The 14,049-nt window shown below is 40.8% G+C and overlaps 1 protein-coding gene across 1 annotated transcript in view; it reads left to right on the top strand.

The window, feature by feature from the left end:
- The window catches only part of Exoc4 (exocyst complex component 4), a 695,598-nt gene that overhangs the window by 621,651 nt on the left and 59,898 nt on the right, over positions 1–14,049 (top strand). Inside the window, exon 15 of the mRNA XM_040728511.1 lies at positions 12,809–12,950. Coding sequence (XP_040584445.1) covers positions 12,809–12,950 — 142 coding nt within the window. The remainder of the gene's footprint in view (positions 1–12,808; positions 12,951–14,049) is intronic.

Genomic DNA, 14,049 nt, shown 5'->3' with positions numbered 1-14,049 from the left:
AGAATAAATCCAATATAAAGAATATGTCTATGTAATAATAATATAAGAAAAATTACAGTAATAAGTTGGTAGATCCCTCCTCCCCCTATTTGTCAGTGACATGATTTGGTTGACCAGATGTCCCCAGTAATAGACTGAGTATATGTTGACTGATATATGGTTGCTGATTTTGTGTAAAATAATACTCAAAAGTCTTGGCTCCTACATATAGTTTTCTTGTTAATGACAGAAAACAACATCTTTCATTTCAACCTTAGACTTTATCTCTATGTTTGAAGGACAGTTGTCCTGGTTGGGTTTTGTCAAGTTGACACAAGCCTAGACATATCACAGTAAAAGGGATGTTAATTGAGAAAATGGCCCCATCATCTTGCCCTGGTAGCAAATTGTGGAGCATTTTCTTACTTAATGATTAATATATGCAGGCCTAGCCCATTATAGTTGGTGCCAACCCTGGGTAGGTGATCCCCATGATGTATGAGAAAGCAGGTTGAGCACGCCATGAGGAGTAAGCCAATAAGCAGCCATTCTCTATGACTGCTTATAGACTTCTGCTATAAGTTCTCTATGACTTCTGCTTCAGTTCCTGCCTCCTGGCTCCTGCCCTGACTTCCCTCAGTGATAAAATGTAAGGAGAATTGGAAGTTGAAATAAACCCTTTTACTCCCCTAACCAGGAATCCTGTTTGAACAAAGACAAATGTTTTCTCTCTGCCATTTAGTATTTTTTTACCTTAAAATGTAAAGCTGTCCCTGTTTTACCTAACACTTTAGGATACACTGTGATTAGGGGTTTCACAGTTGTGCATTCAGTAGGGCCAGAGCTGTTCTATATCTCCCCCCTCCCTATTTCTCTTTCATATCTGTGGAAGCTAAATTGGCCACACCACATGCTATTTCAGTATATGATGAGGCTTTCTTTTCCTTCTTTTTTTTCAGCCAAGCCTCCAGGAAGATTATTTTTAATAAAAGGGGGAAAAATCTATCTTAATGTTTCACCCCGTGCTGAAAGAGGTTGAGGTCCTCACTGTCAATCACGTGCTGTAAACATCCTGTGTCCACACTGGTTTGCACTATATGTAGATAGGACCCTGAAGCTAACTGCTCAGGGGACCTAGAGCTTGCTCAGACTTGTAACCATCAAGCAGCATTTTATGAGTACTGAATGCAACAGCCTCTCTACAGAACCCTGCTGTGTGCAGTGTGTACTGTGGGCTCAAATTGGCCTCTTATCCTATAGTAGCCTAGGGGAGCAAAGATCCATTTTTAAGTTGGCTCTTGTTTTTGTTTTACTCTTCAGAAGGCCTCACATGAGTCCCCTGTGTTCTTTCTGTGTGAGGTAATTCTTCATTCAGATGCTCACACTCCTGGAGCTTCAGTTTTCTTCCTAGACTAATGAACTGATAGGAAGATGTGGGGTTAGAAGCACTGGAAAGATGCAGGTTTTTAACATGGATACGAAACTCTTCCGTTTGTCCTTAAATTGAAGGTTAAATTCAGCAAGTATTATAGTCAGTCTGCTGGATGTAAACAGGAGCTACATCCTGTTTGTGAATGACGACAAGAAGAAAGGGTTAATGTGTTTATTGTCATATATCTCAGCACCTCCTAGGGGTTTTACAGGTAGATAAAGTACAAAATGAAACAGGCCACATACAGCAGAGAGATGGAGGAGTACTCTCCAGTGAGTGGCCCAACTCTCTGCTAAGTGTGGTGCTGGATGCCACTTTCTTTCACGTGTCCCACATAGCAACCCCCGGAGTCGTCTGTAAGGAAAGTAAAGCTTAGAGGTTGTGTTGATTCATATTGTCAGTTTGTCGAAACCTAGAATCACATGTCTGTGAGGGATCATCTTGATTCCTGACTGCATGAGAGTGGAAAAGGGAGCTGAACACTGGCCTGCATGCATTAGTCCTCTGCTCTCTGCTCTCGCCTGTGGACATCCATGTTGTGCTTCTAGTCCCCGCTGCCTTGACTTCCCGCAATGATAGGCTGTAACCTGGGATTGTGAGCCAGATACACCCATGCCTTCTCTAACTTGGTTTCCTTGGGGTATTTTATCCTAAGGAAAGTAAAAGAAACTAAGATGCACTTGTTAAGAAATTTGTTCTGGAGCTGGAGGTAGGGCTTAGTGATTAAGACCACATATTGTTACTGCAGAGGAGTTGAGTTCTAAGTACTCACAGGGTGGTCAATAACCATCTATTACTCCAGTTCCAGGGGAGCCGATGCCCTCTTCTGACCTCTACAGGCACACAGTGGTGCACATACATACATGATACAAAACATTCATACACCTAAAGTATGTTAAATCCTCAAAACTTGTTCTTAATGCAATTTAAAGTGAAATAATAAAGTATATTTCTTTGGAAAATATGGTATCAGAGATGATAACTATACTCAATATTCTTAAAACTGTGAGTTTTTGTAAGAATTTGGCATTTCTGGTCTTTGATATTAGATGGAGTTTTAATAATATCTCAAATTAATTTTGCAGACATCTAAAATGTTAAACTTATACAATGAGTAGGACAGACATATGTTCGTCACCAGACAGATTTTGTCTATAAAATAATATGTGGCTTCTCAAAAGAAACATTCCATGAATCATTTAGAAGTTACCATATCCCTGGTCTACGACCAGCAGTAGTTAGAGATATAAAGGTTGGTCATTTAGACAGCAAATAGTACTGTAGGAAAGGAAGAAGATCTTTGCCTCCTATATTCACATAAAGCATTCCCTTCAGAGTCATGGAGTGCCTGTCTGCAACATAAATATGTAATCAACCAAGTGACTACATTATAAGAAACAGAGAAGAATGTTGTACCTTCCCTCAGGTTCCCACATCCTTGTTTCTTTTTTCTTTCCCAGTAATCAATTTCTACTTTTTTCTACTCTATTTTTTGTAGCAGGCTGTTTTTGGACCACCAACCCCCAAATCATGTCAGAGAGACTTCTTATTAATTACGAAAGTTTAGCCTATAGCTTAGGCTTGTCCAATTAGGTCTTATAAACTAAATTAACCACTTCTACTAATCTGTGTGCTACCACATGGCTCGTGGCTTTTACCTGTCCTCCTGTATGTCTTGCTTACTCTGGGTCCAGCCGGCGACCCTGACTTTCCTCTTCCCAGAGCTCTTTCTGTCCAGACGTCTTGCCTATACCTCATGCCTGGATATTGAACATCTAGCTTTTTATTAAACCAGTCACAGTGACACATATTCACACAGCGTATAGAAATATTCCACAACAAAATTTTTTTAAGAATTCCTTCAGTTTGCCTAGTTCTCCCATGACAGTGGACCAAAGAGAGCTCACATGTATAGTGAGCGACCTTTGCGTTGCTGTGACAAAACCCCTAAAAGAAGCAGCTTGTGGGAGGAAAGACATGTTTGACTCACAGCTTCAGAGCATTCTCCGTCTATCCAGGGTAAGATGGAGTTCAGGTGAGGAGCAGTGTGTGAGAGAAATGCCTCCCATTACAGCAGACCAAGAAGAAAAATCACACCCGGAGCCAAGGGCCAAGGCTGTGACTTTAAAGGCCTACCTCTAGTGACCAACTCCTAGGCCTGAGGGTTCCACACCCTCCCAAAATAGCACCACCAGCTAGGAAACAAGCATTCCAAACATGAGCCTGTAAAGGACATTTCTTATTCAAACTAATGAACTGCTAGGGATTGGCCTGCTATTCCCTGGAAAGCTGTATTTCTAGAACTGCTTACAAGCTTGTTCGTGTGTGCAGGATGATCTGAATAATGGGGATATGCTTCCATTATTTTGAAGTCAGAATTCTGTTGGTTAAAGAGCATGCCAGTGTACCCATTGGTTTCAGGATCAATTGGCTTTGCTATTTCAAACTGAGTTGCGAGTTATGTTTTCAGGAAATGAGCCTTTCCTTTTGGAATAGGAAGTAACATTAGAGAGCTTACCGTACATATACCTTAGCGTTGTCCTCATTTGGAATCATAACTGAGGAGGAACTCAAAACTAGGTTATCCAAGCCTAGTGTGTGGGTGAACATCTGGAGGCAGAGACAGGATCTGTAGGCCAGCCTGGTCTACAGGGTGAGTGTCAGGATAGGCTCCAAAGCTACACAGAGAAACCCTGTCTTGAAAAAAAAAAGAAAGAAGGAAGGAAGGAACGAAGGAAAAGAAGAAAGAAAAGAAATTTGCATTTAGAATAGAGTAAAATAAAACTTAAGAAAAGTTGAAGTTAATTGGACAAGAAATACTTCATCCATTGAAAATAACAGTGAAGACCACTTGCATATTTCAGATGCCAAGAAGCTTTGTAAATAACTAGATCACTTAACAGTTATAAAATGTCTACAGTGCCCAGAGCATTGGAGTGGTGGAAGATAAGCTTGAATGTGTTTGCAGGTATTCCAAGGGCATAGATAAAAATACGGTAGCGGTGCAGAGGTTGTAGAGACAATGGATACAGGTAGCTGCATTGAAGTCTAACTTGGAGCTGAGAATAACTGACATTTTAAAATCCACCATCAATGCTGAGCTCACTAGTAGCATATAATACAGGCATCTGAGGACAGGAACGAAACTAGCTAGATGGAGGGGCTGCTGTCACTCCCCACTGACACTGTAAACTCCATGACTTCTTAATTTCACACACCTTGTCATCATTCCTATTTTTACTTTTTTCTAAAGTATTCAGCCTGATAACACCATCAAAGGATCTCAAAATTATTTACAAGGCCTAATAACATATTACTTTCAGAGCAGGAAGACGTAATTGCCACAATTTTCTAAATAGGAAAACCGAAGATTGGAAATTAAGTAATTTGATCTCAGGTGAGAGCAGAGATCATTATGTGGTGGCTGTCATCTCTGTACACATAAGAATAAGATTCAGAAATAATTACTGTACCAAAATTTGATCTCCTAAAATGCTCCCAATGAGAAGTCTCCTGAGATCATTCTTCAGTGTCTCTTTCTAGCCTCTAAAAGATTTGAATTTACAGGGTTAACCTTTCTTTTCCTGCCATGATAACTATCTCTCCCATTTCAATTTATCACTTTCCTGACAGCTGATAGCAGCCTAAGCTAATATTGTAACAATTTTAGATAATATTGCAGATGTACAAGGACATCTCATAAGAATCAATTAAAGAAGTCACAGTAAGTTGCCATTGGAAGTGTAGCAGCTGCATCCTTGAAAACAGATGCTCTTCTGGGTGTGAATGAGTCCAATTTTGACTAATTTTAAGACCTAAACAGATTTCAGTCTGGTTAATATTGGGCTGTGGAGCCACTTGAGACATCCTAATGCCCTCGACTGATTGCTTCTCCATGACAGTGTGTTGGCTTTCCTTGAGAGATACTGGGTATTTGACAAGCCAAGGATTTTATGTCAATAGATAAAAATGGCCCAAATCTCTGTTGTAGCAAGATGGACTGACTAGCTCTAAAAATAAAAAGATTTCAAGAAGCAACACTGCCTATAAGGAAAGTTCATGAGCTGTAGGAATTAAGTAGAACTGAATTAAACTTCATTTCTGTAAGATTCTTGAACCGCCCAGAAAACCAGCCATAAGAAATAACTTTCCCATTCCCTTTCTCCCTATATTGTACCCGGAACGCTGAGGAGAAAGACAGCATTGGTCGGTTGTCTGATCTTTAAATTGGTTGTTATGGGCATTCTTTGTTGTGCTATGCTAGTCAATTACAGTCACTAGTACAGTTTAACTAAAAGGGCATTGTTGAATTACATAATGCCTCTGGTTATTCTTCTGACTTCGATTGTAAGAAATGTATGATTCCTGCCCAGAAGGAATTAGTGATGTGGTTGAGAGACAAACATAAGTAGTGAATGGGATATGGTTACCGCTCAACTAGAGTTGGATGGGGAACAGTGCAGACAAGTCACTGGCCCCGCCCTCAGCTGATTGAGAAATTTTTAAGAGTGTAGAAGCCATCACAGCTGTTGAAAAATAGAATCTCATGATAGAATTGAGAGATTTGTTTTCAAGTGTGGTCATCAAAAGGTAAGGTTTGGGAAGGGATGAGTTGAAGAAGAGAAAACGGTACGCATTTATGAAAAACTGGAATATTTTGCCAGACAAATTATAGAAAGCTGGGGGTAAAACATAGTGGTGGAGCATGTGCCTGGCATGTAAAACTCTAGGTTTGCTCCCCAGCACCGAAAAGGCTGCAGCCATGAAAAACCTGACTAAGTAACACTGGCTTAGTCGCACAAGCACTAGAAAATGTAACAAAATTAGTTAGCATCACTATACTTACATTTTGGGTGATTAGCTCTTAACTACTTCATGTTTTGTTAGAGCTGACAGGTCAAACATGAGGCAGACCTCAGAAGATCCATGGAAAAGAGAAGTTAAACCTAAACCAAGAAAGAGTCAGTTGATATAGAAAAGAGAAAATAAATATGGGAAAATATTGGATAACTAGAATAAGCAAAAACTGGTCATTAGTGGAAAAAAAGTCAAAGATAACATAGTTTGGATTTTACTGGTAGGAAGGCAATTTAGATAAAATTTTCAAGGAACAATAATGTGTTTAGTTTTGACATGCCTGTGGAATGTAGAGAGGTTTATATAGAGTCGAATGAAGTTTTTAAAGCCATGAATTTATGAATTCATAAATAATACGAGTGTCATAAATGGGTGAACTCTCCCACCCTCAGTTACAGGTAGGCTGAGGGAAGAGGATGCAGCGATGGGGCTGCCAGAGAGGCTGGAGTGTTCAGAAGAACATGATGTGATATCAGCCAAAGCAGATGTAATTTCAAGAAGTAAATGGCCAGTGATGCTCTATGTAGCAGAAAGCTGGGATGGCATTAGCATTGAAAAACATCCCATGAATTTGGAAATTTGAATTTCATAGAGTAATATCAGAATAATTTTGAGTAAAGTAGTGAAAGTAGAAATCAGATCATGGCACACTGAGGAGTTGGTAGCAGGCAGGACTGTAGAGAAAGCAGCTGTTGAAAGTTCTCTCAAGCATTCAGCAAGAATCTGAGATGTGAGAGAAGCAGTAAGAGCTGGAGGAGAGGCGCCTAAGAGTGGAAGTTATTGAGAAAGGGTAACTGGCTGGCCAGGGCCGAGAAGTGGTATGGGAGGCATTGTTTTAATTAAAAATTTATACCATGTATTTTGATCGTGTTTCTCCTCTTCTCCAACAACTCCCAGATCGTCCCCACCTCCCTACCCACACAACTTCGTGTTCTGAGTGCTGCAAAGTCATGCACTCTTCTTTCTGTACATTGTCTGATTATGGGTGTCTGTGTCAGTGTCCCATCTACTGCAAGAAGCTTTTCTGTTGAGTGCTGAGTGAGGTATAGCATTAGAAGTCACTTTATTTTTTAGTTTGTTTTGCAGAGTAATAGCTGTAGGTTTTCCTCTACACTCATGACCTATCTAGTCTCAGGTTCTTGGCCACTGTGGCAGTGTTAAGTATGCAGTTATGAATTCCATCTCATGAAGTAGGCCTTAGATCAGGCAGAAAGTGGTTGATTACTGCTGTAATGCTCATGTTGCTGTTGGACCAGTATATCTTGCAGCCATCTGACAGTTTCAGGTTGCTGGGTTTGTAATATTGGTGATTACCTTTCTCCTCCAATAGCATGCAGAGAGCCTTCCAGCACCATGGACACTCATCTGTAGGGGTGAACTTCTAGTTGTAAAAAGCTTTTTTTGAGATTAGACTCAAAAACTTCCTACTGGCAATGTTCTGCTCTTCATTTTTTCTGTTATTTTCATGTCAGTGGGTTGTAAAACTGGCCCAGGGCTAAGGGAGCCTTAAGGCAGTTAGAACAAAAGGAGACAACTCGGGAGTTGTACCTTCTGGTGAAAGGGTGACTCAAGGCCTCAGCTCTGCAGTCCATGCTGAGGGCCTTCAAAGGGGAAAGTGGAGGAATTTCTGAGGTGAAGTTGAATGGCTGGTGTATTGCAGACAAGCAAGCACAGGAGAAATGCTTGTGAGCTGGCTATGATGTTAGGATGCACAAGACCTTACTTACTCACTGCTATTGTTCATTTCCAGGGCTTTGAGACAGTGTTTGTTTTCCTGATAGGACAAGAAGTCTGAAGTCAGTGCTGGTGCTGGCCAGTAGTTAATAATACTAGCATCTACCTGATTCTTGCCTTGTCCTCCCCAAGTCAGGAGGAGGCAGAGTAGGGGAGAAAGAAGTGGGACCATCCTAGGCCCTCTCCTTTTATCAGAAAAACCAGTAGACTCTGAGGGGTTCCACAGAACTCTGCTGGAAGGTTCACCAGACTGTGACACACTTCTTTCTCTGACCCCAGGACTTCGAATAGTGAACATTTCACTTGCCAGAGTGAATACTGGAGGTGAAATTGCCCTGTTCATTGTCTCAGCAAAGAAACTGTATTTGAGAACACTAGGTTTCATCTCCTTCCTGTTAGGCTAATGGATTTACTAGAGAAAGCCCCAGTAACCTCAGCATGAGGGTGAGCTAGAAATTTTTTAAAATGCATGCTTGTATATAGTGGTTACATTATAGATGATCAGGTATCAGCCTTCCCTTGGCATAGAACAGCATGTCTTAAAGAAGTGATCAATTACTAACATTTTAAAAGCTCAGTACACATGGGGGCTGTGGCAGAGTGAATAGCAGCCTCTAAGATATATAATCACTTAGTCTCTAGAAGGATGTGTGTAGAGGTGTGTGTGTGTGTGTGTGTGTATGTGTGTGTGTGTGGTGCACATGCACACTCGTGTAGGTTTAGGTGTATGAGTTGAGTGGGTGGCTAAGTATAGTGCGTGTGCACACTCTGGTTTCTCTTCAGACCATATACATCTTTCGCCTTTTACTAAGTGTGTAGGTGTGGGGGTGTGATGTGAAGGTCTGTGGTATGGTATTCTGTGTGGGTGGGAGTGTCCAGTAATCTCATTTCTTAACTACAAACAAAATCTATCAGCACTGTCACTTAACATTTAAGAGGCAGTTAATTGTTCTGTGTTGTATTTGCCATGCTCAGCATTTCTTTGCTCTATATTCCTTCTCATTTAAGAAAGCTTCGTACACTTCAGGAAGCTCTCAGGAATTTACAAGCCAGCATTTCAGGGAAGCTCTAGATATAAGTTATCATGTTGCTTTAATATCATGCCATCGCTTTTCTATACCCTACAGTCAGACACAATACACACCTCTGCATTATTCCACACTGCTCCTACCATGGCCTTGCAAGCTTTACATGGCAGCCAAGCCTGCCATTTGCTTCTTCTGTTTTGGGTTTTGGTTCTCTTGTGTTTATTTTTGTTTTGATAGTTTGAGAGTGGTCAGTTTTCACATGGGTGAAGTTATTTGTTTCTATAATAAATGGGGGATTTCTACCTTTTTAATGGATTTTACCCAAAATATTTTTGGTAGTATTTGGTCAGTTATAGTATTTGGGAGCTTGAGAGGATGAGTTCATATCAGAGTAATCCCTGCCTCTTCTCATTGATGTGTATAGATAATTCTGTGTCCCAGAGTTTGTGTCACATACAAAATGAATTCAGAGCTTTAAAAGCCCTAAAGTGCTCTGAAATATTATAATAATGTTACTTAAAGTTGCTTTCATCTACCCTGCTGCATGAAACGTTATGATGGCAGTGATGTTGCCTCGCCATAAAGCAACATGAATAACATTAACATTTGAGAGGAAATGCAGTGTTTTACGTCCACTCTCTAGCAGATTGAGTTTGTGAACAGCTAGGATAGTTCAGGGATTATTAGAATTTTAAATCTTCATGACTATATTCTCCTCCTTACAGGTCAGTTCCCTCAAATAGCATTCACTTGTTTATGCTCATGAGATGGTGTTTTAATTCTTAGGGTATGGATCCAAAAGAAACTCTAGCCTTAAAAGTTACAATGCCTGATCACATTCCTGGCCCTCCCTTGGGCTGGATAGTACAGAAAAAGATGTAATCCTCATAGACACTACTTGGGCAGGTGGTGATTCCTGCCCTTTAAAGTGAGTTAGTCATGTCTCAGTGGGTCCTATGGTGGGCTCCATGCCCATAAATCCCTTCTGCAAAGGACCCATGTCCCCAGCAGGGAAAAGGCTTCTCTGACAAAGAAGAAAATCTGTATAGGTGACTGAACCTGAACTTTGATGTGGATGGGATTGTTTCTGGCTGTAATTAATAAGATTTAACTTGGGCTGGGCGTTGGTGGCACACACCTTTAATCCCAGCACTCGAGAGGCAGAGGCAGGCGAATCTCTGTGAGTTCAAGACCAGCCTGGTCTACAGAGTGAGTTCCAGGACAGCCTCCAAAACAATACTCAAAAAACCAAAAAAGATTTAACTTGGACAATGAAAAGACTAAGGAAGAGTAATGACTATGTTTCTAACTTAGATGAATACTGTTAATTCATGGTGAATATTGTAATTTTCCTATGTCAACCCATTTACTATTATGTGACACAGTTGTCCCTACTTTACACAAAAGACTAAGCAGAGATGTTTGAAGAGATTGGCTCTTGCTCTGTGTTACAGACAAGACTAAGTATAGCAGTTGAGAGTCCAGAGAGCCGAAAGAAGTTTTGACTAGTGTGGCCAAAGTATTCTTGGTGACCTCCAAGAAACTGTTAGATGCTTAAGTAGACAAAACTCCCACTGTAGCTGCTCAGTGTTTTCTTAAGGAATCTAGTTAAGTGTTTTAATATTTTATTTAATATTCATCTATACGTATAATGCTTTAGATCAAATCTACCCTCCAAGTCTTACTTATCCTCACACCTCTCTTCCCTCCCAACTTGATGTACACTCGCCTTTCATCTTAAATTTTTAATACTTTTAGTTCACTAGGTAATGCCCGTATGTGCTAGATGGAGGGTCATGTACAGGAGGATGAGTAGCTGCTCAGAGCCCATGTACACAAAGAAAACGGGCTTTCCCTCCCCAAACACCCATCAGGTGCCAACAGCTCTTCAGATTGAGGTGGAACTTCATGAGCATTTGAGCCTGCACAACTCTTGTGCATACAGTCCTAGCCTCTGTGCGTTCATGTGTGCAGCTGTGCTGCCATGCCCAGCAAGCACATCTACTCCCTCTGATTCCTACAGTCTTCCGTGCCTTCTTCCTCAGTGATCCCCAAACCTTTCTAGAAAAGGATATGATATAGATGTCCCATTTTGACCCTGCTTGGGCAGTTGTTGACTGCCTGTTTCTGGAGTTAGTCCAGGAATGTTTCTTCCTGAACACCCAAGTTCTCTGACAAAGGGAAGGGTTTTTAGACAGGGAAGCAATCCTGACATTTAGAACTGAGCACTCCACAGAATCTGTACATGTTGACCAGTTGAGGGTCTTTATGTTAATTGCCATATACTGCAAAAGTAAGCTTCTATGATGAGGGGTGAGCAGGGAATCGGTTTATGAGTATAAAGATTAAAAACTTAAGTATGTATATTACTATGTTGGTTAGCGGAATATAAACAGTAGTATGTTCTCTTTTTATGCCTATGACTTAGCCAGTCAAAGATTTGACCCAGTTAATGGTACTTGGAATGAGGTCCATCTTGTGGAATGGGCTTTCATTCCAAGCAGGAAGTAGTTGGTTACTCCTATGGTATTCCTGCCACTATTACACTGTTTCATATGTTTTGCCAGGTAGTCATTATTATAGCTTATAAGGTTCACTGAGTGATATTGTTTTCTCATTTCATAGCCTGGACAGAACCTTCTAGCACTATGAACTCTGGTCATATGGATGAAATTCCCAGGTCATTATCAGCTTTACTTTTTCTTCATACCCTATAATTCAGATACACAGTATCTTCAGCAGTAGGGTCTTATCATCAAGTAACCAAGAGCCTGTAACATTTAGCAACATGTATGAGACTACATTGACCAACAGATCAAAAAGAGGTAACTAATATCTGGCACTGGGCTTTTTATTTCATAGCCTATGGTGTCTGAAGGAAGTTTTGACCCCTTGTTATAGCATAACTCCATTGAAACTGTGTGTGCGTGTGTGTGTGTGTGTGTGTGTGTGTGTGTGTGTGTGTGAGTGTGAGTGTGTGAAGTCTCTATATTAGTAAGTTTATGTATAGTGTTTTTAAAGGACTATAGTGTTAACCTTCCCCATACTCCCTTCTCTACCCTCGCCTCCTGCCCTAGCCCCTCCTGTTCCACTATTCCTCGTCCAACCCTCATATCACTCACATTCTATTCTCCTTTCTTTGAAATCCCCTTATGGCCTCTTGTTAGTTTCCCAACTTCTGTGGGTTCTCCAGTTTAAGCATGCCTCCCTAAAGATTCAAAGCTAACATCTGCATATGAGCAGAAACATACGACATTTGTTGTTCTAGATCTGAGTTTCCTCACTCAGGATGGTTATTTCCAACTCCATTCATTTACCTGTGAATTTCATAATTTCATTTTCCTTATGGCTGAATAATATCCCATTGTGTAATTAAGCACATTTTCATTATCTATCCATCCATTGATAGACATCAGAGTGATTCTATCCTGGATTCTGCAAATACAGCAGCAACAAATATGGATCCACAAGTATCTCTGTAGTAAGATAGGAAGTTCTTTGGAAAGTTAGAGAAAGTAGCTATACCAGTACCATACAAAAAAAAGCCTGCTAGGGCCTGTCATAGGTTATTTGTGAACTAAAGAGGCATACAGCCCACAACCACCTCCCTCTATCTCATCCCCCAGATGGTAAGCTTCAGTACAAGTGTTACAACCTCTAGAGTAACCCAGTGCTGCCAAAGTAGAAAAAAACAGCAAGATAAATAAGTAATACACATTCCGGGAAAACCTGATATATATAATAAAATGATGGCTTTTCGTCTCTCCTCTTCTTCCAGTGTTGTCTCCTGCTCAAGAGAGCCATGTGAACATGGACCTTCCGCCAGTGTCCGAACAGATCATGCAGACACTGAGTGAACTTGCCAAGTCCTTCCAGGATATGGCTGACCGCTGCCTGCTTGTCTTGCATCTAGAAGTGAGGTATGACCCAACTAAGCACAGGAAATTGTGGTGTCAGGGCCCCTCTCAGGTGCTATCTCTGGGTACATGGAGTGCCACCGTAATTTTCAGTTTTTACTGTTGATGCTGTCCATTTCTTGTGGTGAGCACAATGCTTAATAGTATTCAGTGATCTTAAAGGAGTGAGCATATGCTGGACTGTGAGTGTGGTGACTGAAGAGAGCTGTGACCTATGACGCAGCCTGGATTTGCATGTGCTCACCAACCATGTAGGTGGCCTGAGGGTCAGATCGCTAGTTATTTTTACAAAGCTTCAGTTTCCTCCTAAAATAAAAATAGCAGTTTCTACCTTAGATGTTATGAAGGAAATCTTAAATAATTTGTACCGGTCTGTCATGTATTAAGTCAAAATGTGTGGACTTTATCATCATTAATATTTTTGCAAATCAGAAAGGGAGTTATATCCAAGAGTCACAAAGTCCTCCTTCAACCAACTTAAAACTCAATTGAGGAGATTAAGGAAAAGAACAATCCAAGAGTAGGGTTTCAAGGATGCTGTTTTCCTTCCCCTGCAGCAGGAAGACACTGTTTATATGCATATGTTTATAATACAGTTGCAAAAGAGAAGAAGAAGCAGAACATCTTCAGTTGTCCCCATTGTTGAGCAGTTTATCAGGCATCTTTTTGGTTTTTCAAGACAGGGTTTCTCAGTGTAGCTTTGTAGACCAGGCTAGCCTCGAACTCACAGAGATCTGCCTGCTTCTGCCTCCCAAGTGCTGGGATTAAAGGTGTGCACCACCAACGCCCAGCTTTAACAGTCATCTTTGTACCGGGCAGTGCTCTAAACATTGGGATATAGCAATGATCTAAATATTCCAAGTCCCCATACCTTCCAGTCATGGCAAATAGAGACTTTCAAATAATCATAGATAAAATGTAAAATGAGAGGCCAACAGGGTGGCTCAGAGGGTTAAGCCACTTGCCACCAAGTCTGATGTCTTGAGTATAATCCTTAGAACCCACATGGTATAAGGAGAGGACTGACTCTCCAAAGTTGTCCTCTGACCTCCACACTTGTTAGCTTGTGGGTGTGCTCACACACATAAACTAATTAATAATT

Source organism: Mesocricetus auratus, unplaced genomic scaffold, assembly GCF_017639785.1.
Source record: "Mesocricetus auratus isolate SY011 unplaced genomic scaffold, BCM_Maur_2.0 Super-Scaffold_100019, whole genome shotgun sequence".
NCBI lineage: Eukaryota > Metazoa > Chordata > Mammalia > Rodentia > Cricetidae > Mesocricetus > Mesocricetus auratus.
The sequence above is the reverse complement of the archived record's forward strand: the minus strand, read 5'-3'. Positions and strand labels throughout refer to the sequence as shown.